A 21975-nucleotide genomic window follows, 5' to 3' on the forward strand; every position below is an offset into this window, starting at 1 on the left:
GGTAATTAATAAATGTTTTAAATCAGGTTGGGTCCGGATTAGCCAGTAGGTAGGTCCGCTAATGCCTGACCTCAAGTTTAGAGAACTGCTTGGTTTAAACTTGCTCTGGAATCGATTTAGACTTAAAATAAAGATGAATTTAAGGTTCAGTCAAAAGCTATTGTTCTAGTTGTCAGTGTAACCACATATTTCCATATTTGATAGGTCACTCGCGGCAGGGTTCCCTCACATGCCACTCGCCACAGAGACCATTAGCAGTTCTGAAGGTCATGATCTGAACCTCCAGGCTCCCATAGAAGCAGCTAATCTGGGCTTCAGTCAGCATGGACAGAGGTCAAAGGTCATCTTGGTACTTTCCTTTGACTTCGTCCAGGCACTCTGCTGTTTCCCTCTAAGCTCAGAGGAGAGCATCCTGTTTGAAGCCTGATGGACGATGAAGAGGACTCAACCAAAACATTTTAGGCTTAATTTATTGATCCAATTCTTGTTTCAATGTTCGACTTCTCATTAGAGAGAAGAACTTTGATATATGGAGCACATTTCACAAATAAAACCAAAAAGTGCTTAACATTAAACAAAATAATTAAAGTCAAATATAAAATGTCATTGCCTAACAAAACAGACTACCGAATCTATTTAAAAAGATAAAGGTACAATACTATCACAAAGAGCCACTTAAAAACAACGCACAATCATCTAAAAGTTTGTCTAAATACTAAAGTCTCAAGCCAACAGAGACAGCGACACCAAGGGACAGAGAAAGGACATTCCACAACCTCAAAGCAACAGCTTGGAAGGAGTCTCCTCTATGCAGGATCTGACATGAAGACTAAAGAGTGCAGGAAGACGTGTAGGTCGCTACACATTTGGCAGTCAAAACTATTATTTTGAAATTCATATGAAATTTGTTTGGAAGCCAGAGCAAGACAGATAGAATGAATGAAGCTTAATATCACAGTTTTACGGAATTGGCAAAGTTTCTCAAATGATAGAAACAGCTTTTCACCAAGAGTAGCTCATGGAGCCAAGGTCATTTTTAATAAGGGGGCTTTTCCTTTTCCTTTCCTTTCTAAGAAAACAATTTCTGTACCTTTCTACAACGTCTGAGGCAATGATCTCTGTACCTTCCCATGACATCGGAGGCTATGATCTCTGTACCTTCCTACATCTGAGGCAATGTTCCCTGTACCTTCCCATGACATCGGAGGCAATGATCTCTGTACCTTCCCATGACATCGGAGGCTATGATCTCTGTACCTTCCTACATCTGAGGCAATGTTCCCTGTACCTTCCCATGACATCGGAGGCAATGATCTCTGTACCTTCCCATGACATCGGAGGCTATGATCTCTGTACCTTCCTACATCTGAGGCAATGATCTCTGTACCTTCCTAGGACATCTGAGGAAATGATCTCTGAACTCTCCCATGATATCTGAGACAATGACCTCTGTAACTTCCTACAATGTCTGAGGCAATGATCTCTGTACCTTCCCATGACATCGGAGGCTATGATCTCTGTACCTTCCTACATCTGAGGCAATGTTCCCTGTACCTTCCCATGACATCGGAGGCAATGATCTCTGTACCTTCCCATGACATCGGAGGCTATGATCTCTGTACCTTCCTACATCTGAGGCAATGATCTCTGTACCTTCCTAGGACATCTGAGGAAATGATCTCTGAACTCTCCCATGATGTCTGAGACAATGACCTCTGTACCTTCCTACAATGTCTGAGGCAATGTTCTCTGTACCTTCCCATGACGTCGGAGGCTATGATCTGTGTACCTTCGTAAGACGTCTGAGGCAATGATCTGTGTACCTTCCTACGACATCCGAGGCAATGATTTTTGTACCTTCCTGCGACGTCTGAGGCAATGATCTCTGTACTTTCCTACATCTGAGGCAATGTTCCCTGTACCTTCCCATGACATCGGAGGCAATGATCTCTGTACCTTCCCATGACATCGGAGGCTATGATCTCTGTACCTTCCTACATCTGAGGCAATGTTCCCTGTACCTTCCCATGACATCGGAGGCAATGATCTCTGTACCTTCCCATGACATCGGAGGCTATGATCTCTGTACCTTCCTACATCTGAGGCAATGTTCCCTGTACCTTCCCATGACATCGGAGGCAATGATCTCTGTACCTTCCCATGACATCGGAGGCTATGATCTCTGTACCTTCCTACATCTGAGGCAATGATCTCTGTACCTTCCTAGGACATCTGAGGAAATGATCTCTGAACTCTCCCATGATATCTGAGACAATGACCTCTGTAACTTCCTACAATGTCTGAGGCAATGATCTCTGTACCTTCCCATGACATCGGAGGCTATGATCTCTGTACCTTCCTACATCTGAGGCAATGTTCCCTGTACCTTCCCATGACATCGGAGGCAATGATCTCTGTACCTTCCCATGACATCGGAGGCTATGATCTCTGTACCTTCCTACATCTGAGGCAATGATCTCTGTACCTTCCTAGGACATCTGAGGAAATGATCTCTGAACTCTCCCATGATGTCTGAGACAATGACCTCTGTACCTTCCTACAATGTCTGAGGCAATGTTCTCTGTACCTTCCCATGACGTCGGAGGCTATGATCTGTGTACCTTCGTAAGACGTCTGAGGCAATGATCTGTGTACCTTCCTACGACATCCGAGGCAATGATTTTTGTACCTTCCTGCGACGTCTGAGGCAATGATCTCTGTACTTTCCTACATCTGAGGCAATGATCTCTGTACCTTCCTAGGACATCTGAGGAAATGATCTCTGAACTCTCCCATGATGTCTGAGACAATGACCTCTATACCTTCCTACAATGTCTGAGGCAATGTTCTCTGTACTTTCCTACAACGTCTGAGGCAATGTTCTCTGTACCTTCCCATGACGTCGGAGGCTATGATCTGTGTACCTTCGTAAGACGTCTGAGGCAATGATCTCTGTACCTTCCTATGACGTCTGAGGAAATGATCTCTGTACCTTCCTACGACGTCTGAGGCAATAATCTCTGTGCCTTCCTACAACTTCTGAGGCAATGTTCTCTGTACCTTCCCATGACGTCGGAGGCTATGATCTCTGTACCTTCCTACGACGTCTGAGGCAATTATCTCTGTACCTCCCTACAACATCTGAGGCAATTATCTCTGTACCTTCCTACGACATCTGAGGCAATGATCTCTGTACCTTCCCATGACGTCTGATGCAATGTTCTCTGTACCTTCCTATAACGTCTGAGGCAATGATCTCTGTATCTTCCTACAACGTCTGATGCAATGATCTGTCTACCTTCGTACAAGGTCTCATGCAATGATCTCTCTGCCTTCCTACGATGTCTGAGGCAAAATTTCTGTACCTTCCTACGACATCTGAGGCAATCATCTGTGTACCAAGACCTCCTGCGGTTTGCTTATCTCCATGGAGTTGGAGTTGATTATATCATCATCCACCTGCTTCAATAAACCCACTGTCATTTAGGCAAGTCTGTGTCATGCAGGTCATGGTCAAGCTTGAATAAGTTTATTCTAGGCCGGAGGTCTTCAACAAGGGGTCAGTGACCCTTAGGGGGCCACGGAGGTACCGCATGGAGGTCGCAAAACTTTTGGTTGATTAAAAATTTTTTTTATATACCCCCCTGCAATTTTTTCCACTTATTAAACTGTCTTTAAATCCACATTAACATGAATTCAACACACTTCAATAAACAGATAAATGGAGGCAGAAGATGTCTTTCAGTCATCAATGCACACATTCAGCGACAGACAGGAGCTTGTTCAAGCTGGACACCGTTTCATTCACAACACCTGTCCCATCAACCAGGAATCAGAAATACTTTAATAATTCCAGGGAGAAATTACTTTCGTTACATTACTCCATCTGTAATAGAGTGACTATAGGACCAGTTTGATACGCAATTTCATACAAAATTTATAATCAGGGGGTCCCCGCTCCATCTTGCCATCAGTTTGGGGGTCCTTGGCCTGGAAAACTTTGAAGACCCCTGGTCTAGGCAACTGGACGTGAGGTTTTCTAGAAGACTGATCTCCTTTCATCCAAGATTTGTCTTCGGTTCTAACTAGTGTGGGGGATCACTGAGATTAATATACTGGAGGTGGAACAAAGTTAGGGGGGACAAAGTCCTTATCCTTCCTACTGGATTGGCCAAGGAGGTCACCTGGGGGTTGATAGTCATTAGGGGGTTCTGATGGGTTGTTAACTCCCTCATCAGAGGGAGTCAGGTGAGTGTGGATGGGAGGTGAATCTTCTGGGTATTGTTCCTAAAGTGCTTTGTAGGTTGTTGAAATACACAAGGCAGACAGCACTATGAGGATCATGGTCTTTGATTTCTCCTGAACATCTAACACCATTCAGCCTGACTTACTGTGAGAGAAACTCCAGCAGACTCAGGTGGGAGCATCAAAAATCACCTGGATCAAAGACTACCTGACAGACAGACTGGAGGCTCAGCTGTCTGATCCAGCAGCACAGGAGCACCACAGGGAACGGTACTCTCTCCATTCCTCTGTTCACCTCTGGCTTCCAGGACCAGACAGAGTCCTGTCATCTGCAGGAATCCTGGGATGACTCTGCAGTCATTGGGAGCATCAAAGATGGAGCAGAAGCTGAGGACAGAGAGCTGGTGAAGCACTTTGTGGCATGGTGTGGAAACAATCATCTGATCCTGAAGGTCAACAAAACAAAGAGATGATCTCAGAAGAAACAGGAACAAGTTGAATCCTGGGAGAAGAAGTGGAGGAGGAGTAGAAATCCCTCGGTGTTCACCTGGACAACAACCTGGAGACACAACTGGGAAGCCGTCTGCAAGAAGGGACAGAGCAGACTGGACTACTAGAGGAAGCTGAGGTCCTTCAGAGGCTGCAGATCTTCTATGAGTCTGCTGTGGAGAGTCTGGTCTTCTCCTCCATCATCATCATCATCATCATCATCAGAGCTAATGACTGAAAGAAGCTCAAGCAGCTGATAAAGAAGGCCGACTCTGTTCTAGAAACTCCTGTAGAACCTCTGGAGATGAAGATGATGATGGACAGCAGTCAGCATCCTCTTCAAAAGATTTCTCTAGATCCAGTGTAAGACAGGCTGCTGCAGAAGATCCTTTCTGCTTACAGCTATCAACACCTACAACAAAGGTGTACGCATGAGTCACTGCAACATTTAATTTCCCTCTGGGATTAATACGGTATTTTTCAATTGACTTCTTCCATGTGGCAGATATGAAGACAGACCGTTCAAGACTGTCCCAGAAAAACTCAGTCAGCCTTCAGTTTCTGCAGGGAAGTTCATGATCTACTGATTGTAATAGAATTAAAACTGAGAACTGACGTTAGACGTCATTAGACGCTTTCAGTGCAATGTACAGACGCCAGATTGAAAACCTTTCTGTTAGGCAGTCATTTCTAAAACATTGAGCAGATAAAGTTTTTCTGTTGTTCAGAGTCATTGAATGTTTTAAATGCCACTTTATAGATAAAATTCATCATCGTTATCATTTTAAAACTCCTCGCTGAACGTATGGCTCCCCTTGGAGGTACTGATTGTGAGAACGGCTGATTCCACTAATCTTTTCTCCTCCATCTTGGCTCAATCTGACATCCTCCTCTACAAAAACATATCAAGCAAGATTCACTTTAGAACCAACACCTTTTTCAGTCCAGATGTCTGTAGACCGTTCAGACGCTGTTCAGACCATTTGTCCACACAAAGCTCTCACAGGACGAGATAAGTTCAAATAATACAGAAAGCCTATTTCCTCCTCCTGCTGGCACCACTGTCCAGCTAATTGATAAACAAAGGCATGCAGTCGCTATGGTTACTGATTATTTATCCTAATTAGCGACATCATTGGTGTGCAGAGAGTAATCTCCGGTTAGGGTTAGGGTCTGGTGATGCATCAGAGATTTCTACTGTTGTGTGTCTGCTGCCTATATCCCCCCCCAATCCCCCCCCACCCCACCCACCCCACCCCCATACACACACACACACACACACACTTCTGTTTCTAATTGGACGCTGTTGTCTGATTAAAGCACTAAATGCAGTAACCGAACGTGTTGCCAACCACCAAAGCCAACTTCATTACAGGTTAGCAGAAATGGGAACGCTCTGCTTCCAGATGTTCCCATTAGAGGGGAGTCCTGTTTGCTTACTCAACATCAGCTAAAGCTCTGAATGATAGTTTTTACATGTATGACTCAGTAAAGACAGCTTAGATCCTGTCATCTCACAGAGACCGTGGCAAATAATGTAGAGCTATAACTTTAAATCAGCCTGAACCTTTTAACCAACAACAATTACAATCACCTAAAGAGTGACAAGTCAGTTCATGTCCAGGTCAACCTGCTTGCTGATATTGGTTGTTCTTAGGAGAACATTTAATTCTCTTCAGTCAACAAGTCCTCTCCTAAAACCAGATAAAGTTTCTATAGAGAATATAAATCAAGCAAGTTTGCCTCTATCTGCTCGTCTTTGAACCTTTAATCAGACTGGATGGTCTGATTGAATCCTAAACCCATGCAATGCAGTTCAGTTTAATATTTCAGCTGTAAAATTTGTTCTATTTAAAGAAGGCTAGCTTATTGCATCAAATAACTGAGCTACTGCATTGAATCCTTATGGACAAGCATAGAGCGACAGTGGAGTGGAAACCCTCCCTTTATCTGGGAGAAATCTTCATCTAAACAGCAGAACTCTGGTTCAGTATTAAAATCTGGAGGATAAGTTTAGCTAGAAGCTATAAGAAAGAGATGAAGTGGATCGTTAACAGCAAGTAATGCAAAACAGGAAAATGGAAGAAGACTGAAGCAGAGAGAGAAAAGGGGTCCCTATGTCCTCCAGCAGTCTAAGCCTATAGCAGCAGAACTATAGAGATAGCTCAGGATAACCTGAGCCACTCTAACTAGAAGCTTTATCAAAAAGGAAAGTTTTAAGCCTAGACTTAAAAGTAGACAGGGTGTCTGCCTCACGGACTAAAACTGGTAGTTGGTTCCACAGGAGAGGAGCCTGATAACTAAAAGATCTGCCTCCCATTCTACTTTTAGAAATTCTAGGAACCACTAGTAAACCTGCAGATTGAGAGCGAAGTGCTCTGTTAGGAACATAAGGAACAATCAGATCTCTGATATAAGATGGAGCTTGGCCATTTAAGGCTTTATATGTGAGAAGGAGGATTTTAAATTCTATTCTGGATTTAACAGGAAGCCAATGAAGAGAAGCCAGGATAGGAGAGATATGATGTTGTTGTAATATTGTGGCACTGGGCTGGCCTATCCGTCCATTCTGCACTCCTGCTCAGATTCACCTCACCTGCAATCAGCCCTTAACTGGTTTCACCTGTTTCTACCTGCTTTTAAGCCTCGTTCAGATCAGCTACCTGTGCCAGATTGTCTTGAACCTACCGGTGAGAACCTTCCAGCCATCCTTTTGCAAACCTGTCTGCCTGCCTGTTGCCCAACCTGATCTGCTTTCTGTTACCGAGCCTGCCTGTCCCTGTTCTGCCTCTGCCTGCCTGCCTGGAACCCTGATCGGATCTGTCTCTGGATTTTGAACTCTGTTTACGGACCTGGAATGGAACTGGACCTTCCCTCCTGGATCTGTCCTGCTGCTGGATCTGCCACACTGTAGCTGAACCTGGACTCCTCTGGATCACGTCTCTGGAAAGCCCCACTGGAAACTTCTGTCAACCTGACAGCAGCCTAGGGGGCCGTGCCCCAGCAAACCCTGTCTGCACCCGGACTTCAGTTCATTACTTAGTTAACTGCAGGGTTTCTGCGGGTTACTAAAAATCATTAAAAGTCATTACATTATTTTTTTTTTAAATTAAGGCCTTAATATGCATTAAAATTAATTAAATGTGATTATCATGGCATTTAAAATGCTTTATATAAAAAAAAATAATAATTGTCAGATATATCAGATTTAACTGGTTCTGCGTGTTTGCGTGGAACTGCTCCTGGTTGATCGTAAAGCCGTATGTTCGGAACAGAAAAAGCTAGAGAATGAGAAAATGCACATTTTAACATAAGTGGCTGGAAAACGAGAAGTTCGGAACAAGGCTGCAGCCTGTCGATGGTAAAGATTACGAAGGATTTGGCCTTGTTTATATATATATATATATATATATATATATATATATATATATATATATAAATATAAAGATGTATATATGAGAGTAATGGGTACTTATCGATGGCATTAAAATAATTTCTAAGAGCATTAAAAGCATTAAATTAGAGTTCCTCCTTCCTGTATAAACCCCTAACTGCCTCTAACCGGCTCTTCATGCTCTGGACCTCCCCAGTCAGCGGCTCCCGTTTTGCTTCCCCCGTTCATTTCTCAAATAAAGCCTGTAAAAGTCACCAACCTGTCTTGGTTGTACAGGTGCTGGTCATAAAATTAGAATATCATGAAAAAATAGATTGATTTCAGTAATTCCATTTAAAAAGTGAAACTTGTATATTATATTCATACATTACATACAAACTCATATATTTCAGATGTTTATTTTGTTTAATTTTGATGATTACAAATGATAACAAATGAAAATCTCAAATTCATCATATCAGAAAATTAGAATATTACTGAAGACCAATAAAAACAAAGGATTTATAGAAATGTTGGCCAACTGAAAAGTATGAACATGAAAAGTATGAGCATGTACAGCACTCAGTATTTAGTTGGGCCTCCTTTGGCCTGTATTACTGCAGCAATGCGGCGTGGCATGGAGTCGATCAGTCTGTGGCACTGCTCAGGTGTTATGATAGCCCAGGTTGCTCTAATAGTGGCTTTTAGCTCTTCTGAATTGTTGGGTCTGGTGTATTGCATCTTCTTCTTCACAATACCCCATAGATTTTCTATGGGGTTAAGGTCAGGAGAGTTTGCTGGCCAATTAAGAACAGGGATACCATGGTCCTTCAACCAGGTACTGGTAGCTTTGGCACTGTGTGCAGGTGCCAAGTCCTGTTGGAAAATGAAATCTGCATCTCCAAAAAGTTGGTCAGCTGCAGGAAGCATGAAGTGCTCTAAAACTTCCTGGTATGTGGCTGCGTTGACCCTGGACCTCAGAAAACACAATGGACCAACACCAGCAGATGACATGGCACCCCAAACCATCACTGACTGTGGAAACTTTACACTGGACTTCAAGCAACGTGGATGAAGTGCCTCTCTTCTTTTCCTCCAGACTCTGGGACCTTGATTTCCAAAGGAAATGCAAAATTTACTTTCATCAGAGAACATGACTTTGGACCACTCACCAGCAGTCCAGTCCTGTTTCTCTTTAGCCCAGGCAAGACGCTTCTGACGCTGTCTGTGGTTCAAGAGTGGCTTGACACAAGGAATGCGACAGCAGAAACCCATGTCTTTCATACGTCTGTGTGTGGTGGTTCTTGAAGCACTCACTCCAGCTGCAGTCCACTCTTTGTGAATCTCCCCCACATTTTTGAATGGGTTTTGTTTCACAATCCTCTCCAGGGTGCGGTTATCTCTCTTGCTTGTACACTTTTTTCGACCACATCTTTTCCTTCCCTTCGCCTCTCTATTAATGTGCTTGGACACTGAGCTCTGTGAACAGCCAGCCTCTTTAGCGATGACCTTTTGTGTCTTGCCCTCCTTGTGCAAGGTGTCGATGGTCGTCTTTTGGACAACTGTCAAGTCAGCAGTCTTCCCCATGATTGTGTAGCCTATAGAACTAGACTGAAAGACCATTTAAAGGCTTTTGCAGGTGGTTTGAGTTAATTAGCTGATTAGAGTGTGGCACCAGGGGCCATCAATTTTGAACCTTTTCACAATATTCTAATTTTCTGATATGATGAATTTGAGATTTTCATTTGTTGTCATTTGTAATCATCAAAATTAAACAAAATAAACATCTGAAATATATGAGTTTGTATGTAATGTATGAATATAATATACAAGTTTCACTTTTTAAATGGAATTACTGAAATCAATCTACTTTTTCATGATATTCTAATTTTATGACCAGCACCTGTATCTTGGGTCCGATTGCCGTACATTACACTTTTTCATTTTCATCTTTGCAGTTTGGATCAATTCAACGTCCATCTGAGGTTCCTGGTTCATGTTGTGTTTGTTCTGTAGAAATGATTGGTCTGAGTTGAGTTTCTCTGAGATGCATGCATTCATTTAATAGTTTTAATAATATTTATTTTCATTATGTTTTCATGCCAAGGAAACAATAAAAACGCGTTAGATAGTGAAACTGATCCGTTCCTTTTTTTTTTACACCAGCTGTTCAGTTCATTTGTTTTTATCTTTAGATGTAGAATTTAATCCGTTTGTTTTTTTCTAGTGATTGAAGAAAAAGGAGTAAAGATGAAGCTGACAGTGATTGATACTCCTGGATTTGGGGACCAGATTAACAATGAGAACTGGTGAGTCTGGAAACCACAGCAGGAACTAAGTTAGAAAAGGGAAGTGAGCCGAGCACAGAGCCCTGAGGGACACAGGTGGACAGACATGGGGAACTGGAATCATCTTTTCCAGTTTGCAGCTTGTGGATAAGATTTAAGATGAGTTTTTACAAAATGAACAAAGAGAAGAAATGGGGAAAAAAAATAATTTTAAGGTAAAAAATATTGGTTCCATTGGCCGATCATCTGTTTAAGGGCAGATGCACATACAGCATCTACCGTAGTGGGAAAAAGTAATGAACTATTTGCTCCAGTTAAATAAACAGTGATCTATGGATTTTCAGTCGGCACTATTTTATCTTTGCAAAGAGAGAACAGTTCATCATACGGCCTTATTGCACCGTAATCATTCATGTTCTGATCCAGCAGCGTTCGTTCCTCCTTACTGACAATCATGGAAAGCAGTCAGAGTCAAAACTAATTACAGACACTTTGGTTAAACAGTAACATGTTATGAATAAACCTGAAAAATAATCTGGTTTGTTATGGAAGAAGCTCTGCTGGTCTACAAACAGCCTCACTCAGGCATCATGTGGCCTTGCAGGTGAAACAGGCTGAGAACTTTTATAGTGAGTCAATCGCATAAATGAATATCTGAAATAAGAGAATCTAACCACATCCACGCAGATCTTCAATCAGTTTCAGCAGAGCTTAGAGATCAGTCTGCAGTGATGATTGCTTCTGACTGCAGACGTGGGAGATTGATGATTGTTTTTAGACATTTCTGGATAATTTAGGTGTTTTTAAGAAATATTTGGACTCTTAACACTTAGAGGGAAGATTCCCATGTTGATCCAAATCATCCTGATTAATACTGTAGGTCTGGTTGAAGAGCAATGGAGCAGTTTCTGCTCCTGTTGGTCAGATGAGGTCGGCTGTAAAACTGTGAGGCTGGAGGAGGAAATGTCTTCATGACGGAGGAAAGCAGAAGCTTTTATTTAAAGAAAAAATCAGGATTAAGATCACCTGGAAGAGCTTCCTCCCTTTAAAATGTCAAGATTTCAACTTTTCTTTTTATACTTTTATGTTTCTGTCGATATTTTTAAATGCCTCATTATACTGTTAATGTATGAATTAAAGATATTGATCTTTGTCAGCAACACATAAACCTTAATAACTGTCCGGGGCCCCGGGGCCCCTCTTTCCAGCTGGGAGCCCATAGTGAAGTATGTCAACCAGCAATATGAGAAATACCTGCGAGAGGAGCTGAACATCAACCGCAAGAGAAGAATCCCTGACAGCAGAGTTCACTGCTGCATCTACTTCCTGCCTGCGACCGGGCACAGGTGACCCCCCCCACACACACCCTGACCCCCACAGAGGGGGAGCCTCCTGTTTCCTCTCTCATCCTTCCCCTCTGCTCTCACAGCCTCTTCCTGCCTGCGGTTCAGAGACAGACCAGCAACCTTCCTTAGAAACGGCTGCAGGTTTTAGGCTCATCTGAACATCAAGCAGCTGATATTAAAACTCAGGAGCTTCAGCTCTCCTGTTTACTTTGACTAGACCATTCTGACCCGCCTGCTGTATCTCTGGATGTTCAGGGGGCTCCTGGCTGAAGGTGAACCTCCACCCAGTCTCCGCTCCTCGTGGCCATCAGAGAACAGCTTTTCTTTACTTCCTGTGGGCTCGTTGCAAACTGCCGCCGCCTTTTCTCACTCATTCATCATGATAACCACATTTTTAAAGATACCAAACATTTAGACCTCTGTTAATAATTAACAATCATTTGAAGTAGTCAGGCGGGGGTTAATAACTGTGCTGACAAAGCTAACAGCTGATTGGCCAGAGAACAGGGCTGTGTCACGCTGATCGTAAAGAACACAGACGTGATGCTGCAGCTGTTCAGCCGATGGTTGTTATACTTAACTAATGATAATTAAATGAAACTGGAGTTTATGTTTTAACAGCTACTAAACATTATATAATATACATTAAACAATATATATTATACATTAAACATTATATAATATACATTAAACAATATATAATATACATTAAACATTATATGATATACATTAAACATTATATAATATACATTAAACATTATATGATATACATTAAACATTATATAATATACATTAAACATTATATGATATACATTAAACATTATATAATATACATTAAATATTATATAATATACATTAAACATTATATAATATACATTAAACAATATATATTATACATTAAACATTGTATAATATACATTAAACAATATATATTATACATTAAACAATATATAATATACATTAAACATTATATGATATACATTAAACATTATATAATATACATTAAACATTATATAATATACATTAAACATTATATAATATACATTAAACATTATATAATATACATTAAACAATATATATTATACATTAAACATTGTATAATATACATTAAACAATATATATTATACATTAAACAATATATAATATACATTAAACATTATATGATATACATTAAACATTGTATAATATACATTAAACAATATATATTATACATTAAACAATATATAATATACATTAAACATTATATGATATACATTAAACATTATATAATATACATTAAACATTATATAATATACATTAAACAATATATATTATACATTAAACATTGTATAATATACATTAAACAATATATATTATACATTAAACAATATATAATATACATTAAACATTATATGATATACATTAAACATTATATAATATACATTAAACATTATATAATATACATTAAACAATATATATTATACATTAAACATTGTATAATATACATTAAACAATATATATTATACATTAAACATTATATAATATACATTAAACATTATATGATATACATTAAACATTATATAATATACATTAAACATTGTATAATATACATTAAACAATATATATTATACATTAAACATTATATAATATACATTAAACAATATATAATATACATTAAACATTATATGATATACATTAAACATTATATAATATACATTAAACATTATATAATATACATTAAACAATATATATTATACATTAAACATTGTATAATATACATTAAACAATATATATTATACATTAAACAATATATAATATACATTAAACAATATATAATATACATTAAATTATATGATATACATTAAACAATATATATTATACATTAAATATTATATGATATACATTAAACAATATATATTATACATTAAATATATAATATACATTAAACATTATATGATATACATTAAACATTATATGATAAATACCAGACTCTGGATCTGCAGGTTGGTTACTGCCTCCAGAGTTGCAGCATGGTTCTGGCGTCTGTCCACCATGACGGCGTGCTAATATGGCGAGCTACAGCCTCCTGCCTTTTCAGCTGTATCATAGTATGACCTTTGACCTATCTGATCTATCCAATGATCTTCTGTGACCTCACAGGATCGATCCGTCTCTGAACGAGTCATGTGACCCAGAGCGGGCTAACGTTAGCCCGTCTGCAGCAGCTCTCTCTCTGCATAAATGAAAAAGTCATAATCTATTTTTATCTAGAGCCTATTAATAACTGGAGGTGAAATGCAGCTCCAGAGGAGCAGAGCGTGTGGTGATGTCATCAGTACGCTTCTGTTCCAGTTCACCCAGATTTATTCTGCCTGCTCCCGTTCTCCCCGAGTCCAGACTTTCCTGGGTTCTTCTCAAGAACAGACTTGGCGAGGACACGAGTCCGTACTGGCGTTCCTGTAAATTGAAACAGCCCTGGTCAGTGTACCTTAAACACAAGCTAACAGCTGTTAGCTCTGTTAGCTGCTTCTCTGATGCAGGATTTCATCCAGATTGTTTCCTCATCTTTACCAGGAAGTCCAGGATTCTAGACCTGCTGCTCTGAGATCACAACCAAAACAGAAACTGGATCGTTTAGAGACAGTGCAGTGCTGCCAGTGGCCTGCAGGGGGCGCTGGACCTGGAAGTCACTCAATGCTGTTCCCAGATTCCTGTTTTAAAGTATTTTACATTTATTTAACAATATTTAAAGAGGGCAGCGGTTCCAGGAAGATGGATGATCTGAGGCTGGGTGGAGGTTCAGCATCCAGCAGGAGAAGCAGCCTGAAAACCAGGCAGACCTTCAGTAGAACAGTTTAATGATTTGACCTCTGGGAGCTGAACACACAGTCTGAACGTTTATCCGTAGGAAAAGATTTGAGATTAATTAATTAATTAATTAATTCTATTCTAATTCTAATTAATTAATTCTTCCTGATTCACGGTTACATGTTGGAAATAAAACTGCGTCTGTTTCCAGGCTCCGTCCCATTGATGTAGAGTTCATGAAGAGGCTGGGGAAGATAGTCAGCATCGTTCCCGTCATCGCCAAAGCCGACACGCTCACCGTGGAGGAGCGGCAGGAGTTTAAAGAGCGGGTGAGGAGATCACACACCCTGGGTCTGAAGGACGGGTGAGGCAGCGAGGCTCCTCCCCCTCTTTATGCCCCTCCTCTCACTTCCTCTGCTGTAAATGAGCTGAACTCTGACTGTCTGCTTCCTGTTGATCTCGGGCGTTTTTACGCAGGGAAGTCAGACGAGACGCAGCATCAGGTCTCAGGAGCAGATAGGAGCAACTTTTAACGATTTTGGGGGAAAGAATTGTCCAAATGTTCTGTTTGCATAAGTGGGATAAATGTTGGTAGAGTTTTAAACCAGTCGTTCCAGTAGACTGCACCAGTTAGCAGCTTCCATCTGCTCCACCACGTTCCTGAATGCTGCCATGGAAAATATTCAGAAGTTTTCACCAGAACCGATTCTCCTGGACTGGTCTCTGGTTCTACGCCGGTCGCTTGCTTCTCGGTCTGGGATCATGGTAGCGAGGCGGCCCCACGGTGTCAACAAACCCACCGACGGCGTTAGACGTGGAGGTCAGACAGGCAGCAGGACGAAACGCTCTGGACCAGAACAGGACCGAGGAGGAGGCCATGTTGGATGTACGACACAAAGCTCAGATAAACCACCGGCCGGCGGCCATCACTGAATGGATGAAGATCTTAGATATCAGATGTGCCTCAGCAGGAAGCAGCAGCATCCAGCCAGTTACCACAATGTTCTGCTGAAGGTCTAATTTCATCAGTCACAGGATGATGGCAGCTGGGCAGGACTTTCAAGGACAACCTTTATTTTCTCATCTTTTTATCTCAGTTTTCCCCTAAAACCGTTTACAGCTCTGGTAGTTCTGGATAAACATCTGGACCAGCTGTTCTTCAGCTCCTCCGCTGATGTTCATGTCTGCTCAGTTTTCCCCATTAAAGCTAATTCAATCCCTGCTGCCAGTCCAGCTGCTAAACATCTGCTCTCAGTTTAAAGTCTGTCATCACGTGTCTTCAGAGGTGAAGTCGGTCAGAATGTGGGTTGGAACCCTGGAAGACGTGACCCTAGCAGGCCACCGTTAAAACACTGCAGGCTAGATTTAGACTGGTCAGCTGACAACTGCTAAGGCTTTAATGTCAGCTATACTGACCTCTGCTGGACTTAGAAGTTACTGCAAGGAAAGTCCTCTGGACGTCCTTCCTGTGGGTTAAGAAAGACTCCAGATCAGCTGAACCAGCCTTCAGGTTTTAGGTTCTTTCAACAGGAAAAGGAAGATGGCAGTCAGGTTCAAAGCCAGGAAGGAGGCATCCATTGCCAAAGCAGGTCCTCCAGGAAACGGCCAAACATGCTCACAGAAAACCAAAACACACCCCTCCCCTCCTCCTCGCCTCCAGAGGTACATTTTTCCTCTCAGTTATGGGTGTCTGGGAGGACGGTGCTGCTCCACACTAATCAGCGCTCTCTGACTCCCACCATGTTCTACCTGGAGAACAGGAGAATACCTGACAGCCAATAGTGCGAAGCATCTAATCTGATCTGTTGGTGTTTGCAGATAAGGCAAGACTTGGCGTCCAATGGAATCCGCGTTTACCCCCAGAGAGAGTATGATGAAGATCCAGAGGAGCGGCTCCTCAACGACAGAATCAGGGTAACGATGAGCCGTTATTTAATCTGTGATACAGCAGACACCAAGAAACTAAGAGAAGCAGTGAGAACAGCAGCTTCACATGTTTCATTGAAACGCTCTGACTCTTTGTCTCCAGGAAAACATTCCCTTTGCCGTGGTGGGAACCGACAAGGAGCACCAGGTGAACGGGAACAAGGTGCTGGGCAGGAAGACCAAGTGGGGAATCATTGAAGGTGGGATTCTAGCTTCATCTCTACCTTTTGCATTCAGCTCCTGCTGCATGAAGCTTGTTTTGGGTCTTTGCAGAGTTTGACTCCAGGCGTTAAATCTGGAGTTTAACTGTTAACATCAGTCAGGAGTGGTTTTCCACTGCTGCTCCTCAAACTGGAAGAAAACAGGAAACTGCTTGATCAGAAATGCAGCAACTTTTATAGTTCTATCGAAAGAATGAACTCTACATCATGAGGGGTCAGCTTTCTACGCTGAAGCCGTTAAATGTGATTAAACGGCTCCTCATCCTCACTCATTATAATAATAAGTGAAATGAAGGCCTCTGTGGGGCCCCTACTCAGGGCCATCAGCCTGCTTCCCTTCTTTATTGGTTTACCTCTGCAGTCATGCTAAAGAGATTAGAACCACTTGGTCACGTGACCTGGACTCAGTGACTGGGACTGAAAACATCTAGACTTTAAAATACTTGATAATTCAACCAGTTTCTAAAGTTTAAAGCAATGATCATTTATAAAGTTTGACCACAGATTGGTTTCATCATCCAGAATCAGGAAACACAGACTGTCTCTGTTTCCACTCATGCTCAGGAGCTGCAGCACAGACTAACTACAGCCTCAGAGGCTTCCTCGTTTATGGAAATAACAGGAACAACAGTCGTTTTATGCTTTTCTCACACATGAGGAAGACGGTTTGCAGTTTATTGTGAAGTTTTCACAGGTCGATTCAGGTTTCTGTTCCTGTAGAGGAGAACTGATCAAAGAGCCATGCTAAACTGCATAGTTAGCATGGCTATCACTAACCCTACAGAGTTAGCATGGCTATCACTGCCCCTACATAGTTAGCATGGCTATCACTGCCCCTACAGAGTTAGCATGGCTATCACTGCCCCTACATAGTTAGCATGGCTATCACTGCCCCTACAGAGTTAGCATGGCTATCACTGCCCCTACATAGTTAGCATGGCTATCACTGCCCCTACAGAGTTAGCATGGCTATCACTGCCCCTACATAGTTAGCATGGCTATCACTGCCCCTACAGAGTTAGCATGGCTATCACTGCCCCTACATAGTTAGCATGGCTATCACTGCCCCTACAGAGTTAGCATGGCTATCACTGCCCCTACATAGTTAGCATGGCTATCACTGCCCCTACAGAGTTAGCATGGCTATCACTGCCCCTACAGAGTTAGCATGGCTATCACTGCCCCTACATAGTTAGCATGGCTAGCACTGCCCCTACATGGTTAGCATGGCTATCACTGCCCCTACAGAGTTAGCATGGCTATCACTGCCCCTACATAGTTAGCATGGCTATCACTGCCCCTACAGAGTTAGCATGGCTATCACTGCCCCTACATAGTTAGCATGGCTATCACTGCCCCTACAGAGTTAGCATGGCTATCACTGCCCCTACAGAGTTAGCATGGCTATCACTGCCCCTACAGAGTTAGCATGGCTATCACTGCCCCTACAGAGTTAGCATGGCTATCACTGCCCCTACATAGTTAGCATGGCTATCACTGCCCCTACAGAGTTAGCATGGCTATCACTGCCCCTACAGAGTTAGCATGGCTATCACTGCCCCTACAGAGTTAGCATGGCTATCACTGCCCCTACATAGTTAGCATGGCTATCACTAACCCTACATGGTTAGCATGGCTAGCACTGCCCCTACATAGTTAGCATGGCTATCACTGCCCCTACACAGCTAGCATGGCTATCACTAACCCTACATGGTTAGCATGGCTAGCACTGCCCCTACATAGTTAGCGTGGCTATCACTGCCCCTACATAGTTAGCATGGCTATCACTGCCCCTACACAGCTAGCATGGCTATCACTAACCCTACATGGTTAGCATGGCTAGCACTGCCCCTACAGAGTTAGCATGGCTATCACTGCCCCTACATAGTTAGCATGGCTATCACTGCCCTTACATAGTTAGCATGGCTATCACTGCCCTTACATAGTTAGCATGGCTATCACTGCCCCTACAGAGTTAGCATGACTATCACTGCCCCCACATAGTTAGCATGGCTATCACTGCCCCCACATAGTTAGCACGGCTAGCACTGCCCCCACATAGTTAGCATGGCTAGCACTGTCCGTACATAGTTAGCATGGCTATCACTGCCCCTACATAGTTAGCATGGCTAGCACTGCCCCTACACAGTTATCATGGCTAGCAGTGCCCCTACACAGCATGGCTAGCACTGTCCCTACATAGTTAGCTAGCTATCACTAACCCTACAGAGTTAGCATGGCTATCACTGCCCCTACATAGTTAGCATGGCTAGCACTGCCCCTACATAGTTAGCATGGCTAACACTGTCTCTACAGAGTTAGCATGGCTATCACTGCCCCTACATAGTTAGCATGGCTATCACTGCCCCAAATAGTTAGCATGGCTATCACTGCCCCTACACAGTTAGCATAGCTAGCACTGCCCCTACCGAGTTAGCATAGCTACCACTGCCCCTACATAGTTAGCATGGCTAGCACTGCCCCTACATAGTTAGCATGGCTAGCACTGCCCCTACATAGTTAGCATGGCTAACACTGCCCCTACAGAGTTAGCATGGCTAACACTGCCCCTACAGAGTTAGCTTAGCTACCACTGCCCCTACATAGTTAGCATGGCTAACACTGCCCCTACAGAGTTAGCATGGCTAACACTGCCCCTACACAGTTAGCATGGCTATCACTGCCCCAAATAGTTAGCATAGCTAGCACTGCCCCTACCGAGTTAGCATAGCTACCACTGCCCCTACATAGTTAGCATGGCTAGCACTGCCCCTACATAGTTAGCATGGCTAGCACTGCCCCTACATAGTTAGCATGGCTAACACTGCCCCTACAGAGTTAGCATGGCTAACACTGCCCCTACAGAGTTAGCATAGCTAGCACTGCCACTACAGAGTTAGCATGGCTAACACTGCCCCTACACAGTTAGCATGGCTATCACTGCCCCAAATAGTTAGCATAGCTACCACTGCCCCTACATAGTTAGCATGGCTAGCACTGCCCCTACATAGTTAGCATGGCTAGCACTGCCCCTACATAGTTAGCATGGCTAACACTGCCCCTACAGAGTTAGCATGGCTAACACTGCCCCTACAGAGTTAGCATAGCTAGCACTGCCACTACAGAGTTAGGGACACTTCTTTGATTTTACTTTGGAGAATCTTTTGGCAATGAATCTTTTAAAATTTGAAACAAAACCTCATAAAACTTTGCAAATTAATATCTTAGTCCTTTCAAGTCAATTATTTTTTTATTCATATTCAATTGATTAAATTGAAACAGTTGAAATAATTTTTAAAATCTGGAAAACTGCTAACAAATTTAAATACATTATTATTAGTCTGAAAATGTAATAAGCCTGTATAAAATATAATAATTTTACTCACCTTTCAAATATTAATTAATTTTATAAAATAGACAGTTTATCAGAAAATCAGTATTGCTTCTATTGGCTAATTTAAAGTAAGCTAGGCTACATGCTGGCAATGAATGAGTTAAACTATTGTGAGGTGGGTGGAAGTGAAGCTCCATTGATTGGACCACAGGCCTTATAGCGCCTTTTAGAACAGCCAGTTAGCTGCCATGCAAAGCTCTGCAGGCAACTGTTAGGACGGCTCAGTGACACGCTAGGAGGAGATTTCATCATTCAGATGTTAAAAAAATAGTTTAGACTAATTCAGATTAACTGGAAAATCTTGATTATAATTCCAGATGAGACACTTTAAATAAGAAATCAGATGACGTCATTTGAGATATCTCAGAATGCATTTTGACTCCAAAATGTGATTAAAGATATCTGGAATTGTTATTTCTCCCTAGACTTGATATAAAAATATAAAACATCATTAAGGGCAGTCAGATTTAGTAAATAATGTTTGTCTATTCTATTAAAATGTCTGTTTCTCTATAATGGGTCTGAGTTGTCTTCTCAGTTCAGAGGGCCCCATGCCTGTCTTTGCCTAGGGCCCCACATTTCCTGAATCCGCCCCTGCTTGGATTCTCTCCTCCAGGTTTATCTGTTGTGCCCAGAATGACCCCCCCTGAGCGCATCGCCCTAAACTCACGCCCCCTGATGAGAAAACAGAAGGAAATACGAACAAAAAGGGACATTTGAAACATATTCTTAATGTTTTCATATTTCTTATACATGGATGCTTTAAACTGATAGTTTAGGTGGATAAATGTGAATTAATGGGATTTTCCTTTGATGGAGACGATTCAGTCGATGTGCTTCAGTCAGTGTGGATGACTCAATTCTCTGCTCACTGGATGCTGGTTCTCCATTTAGCTATCAGAACCATTCTAGATCATTCCTGACACTTTATCTGTTAAACTGAGAACCTGCAGTAGACACCCCCCTCCTTGTTTTCACATTCCCTCGAATGGCGAGTCTTTGCCATTTAGGGGAATGGCAAACACAGCGGGGAATCGAACCCAGCCTTTAGTTCTGGGGCTGGTCGCTCCGGGACGGAGTGACTGAACCCGAATCTGTGATGATTCCCTCTGCCTTCAGTCTGATCCATATTTCCTGATTAATTTGATGATAAACCTGAAAAGGTCACAGGTTTCATTTGGCAGATGTGCTTCTAAACACAGTTTGGTGCTCCAGTCGGTTGGGAACAGCTCCTGTATCGGTCATGTGACCTTGAAACGATACGTGCGGCGACTCGTCATTAGATGGACACAGGAAATTGGTCTCCTTCTGGACAGCGTCAGTTATAGAATCATAGAAATCCTTTTCTAGTGCATCTCTGTTGAAACTGAGATCCGTTTTCTTTCTTCCATGCAGTTGAAAATGTGGCACACTGTGAGTTCGCCAACCTGAGGGATCTTCTGATCAGGTGAGTCTGACTGAAGCACCCATCTTCATTTAGGAGGTCGACTCGCCTGATGTTCTCACCTCCAGATGTTAGAACACAGAGCTTCAGATGTTCACTGCATCTGGATAACTTTGGTTTTTTGTAGTTCTCTGCCTAAAGGCTGTAGTTCTAACTTACCTACCTTCCTGAGGTGAGGAAGGCGAACAGAGGAGGATGGATGGATGATGGATGGATGATGGATGGATGGATGGATGGATGGATGATGGATGGATGATGGATGGATGGATGGATGGATGGATGGATGGATGGATGATGGATGGATGGATGGATGGATGATGGATGGATGATGGATGGATGATGGATGGATGGATGATGGATGGATGATGGATGGATGGATGATGGATGGATGGATGGATGATGGATGGATGATGGATGGATGGATGGATGGATGATGGATGGATGGATGGATGGATGGATGAT

At 42.2% G+C, this 21975-nt stretch overlaps 1 protein-coding gene across 2 annotated transcripts in view; it reads left to right on the forward strand.

Moving 5' to 3' along the window:
- The window catches only part of LOC119779324 (neuronal-specific septin-3-like), a 55701-nt gene extending 34118 nt beyond the window's left edge, over window positions 1–21583 (forward strand). For both annotated transcript variants that reach the window (XM_038278926.1, XM_038278927.1), the window contains exons 4-9: window positions 10335–10416; window positions 11604–11741; window positions 14740–14857; window positions 16347–16442; window positions 16558–16654; window positions 21465–21583. In XM_038278926.1, the coding sequence (XP_038134854.1) occupies window positions 10335–10416; window positions 11604–11741; window positions 14740–14857; window positions 16347–16442; window positions 16558–16654; window positions 21465–21520 (587 nt within the window). In that variant the 3' untranslated portion in view covers window positions 21521–21583. The remainder of the gene's footprint in view (window positions 1–10334; window positions 10417–11603; window positions 11742–14739; window positions 14858–16346; window positions 16443–16557; window positions 16655–21464) is intronic.
- Window positions 21584–21975: the final 392 nt, after the last annotated feature.

This window comes from Cyprinodon tularosa, unplaced genomic scaffold, assembly GCF_016077235.1.
Source record: "Cyprinodon tularosa strain WSP-4 unplaced genomic scaffold, ASM1607723v1 ctg1454, whole genome shotgun sequence".
In the NCBI taxonomy this organism is placed as follows: Eukaryota; Metazoa; Chordata; class Actinopteri; order Cyprinodontiformes; family Cyprinodontidae; genus Cyprinodon; species Cyprinodon tularosa.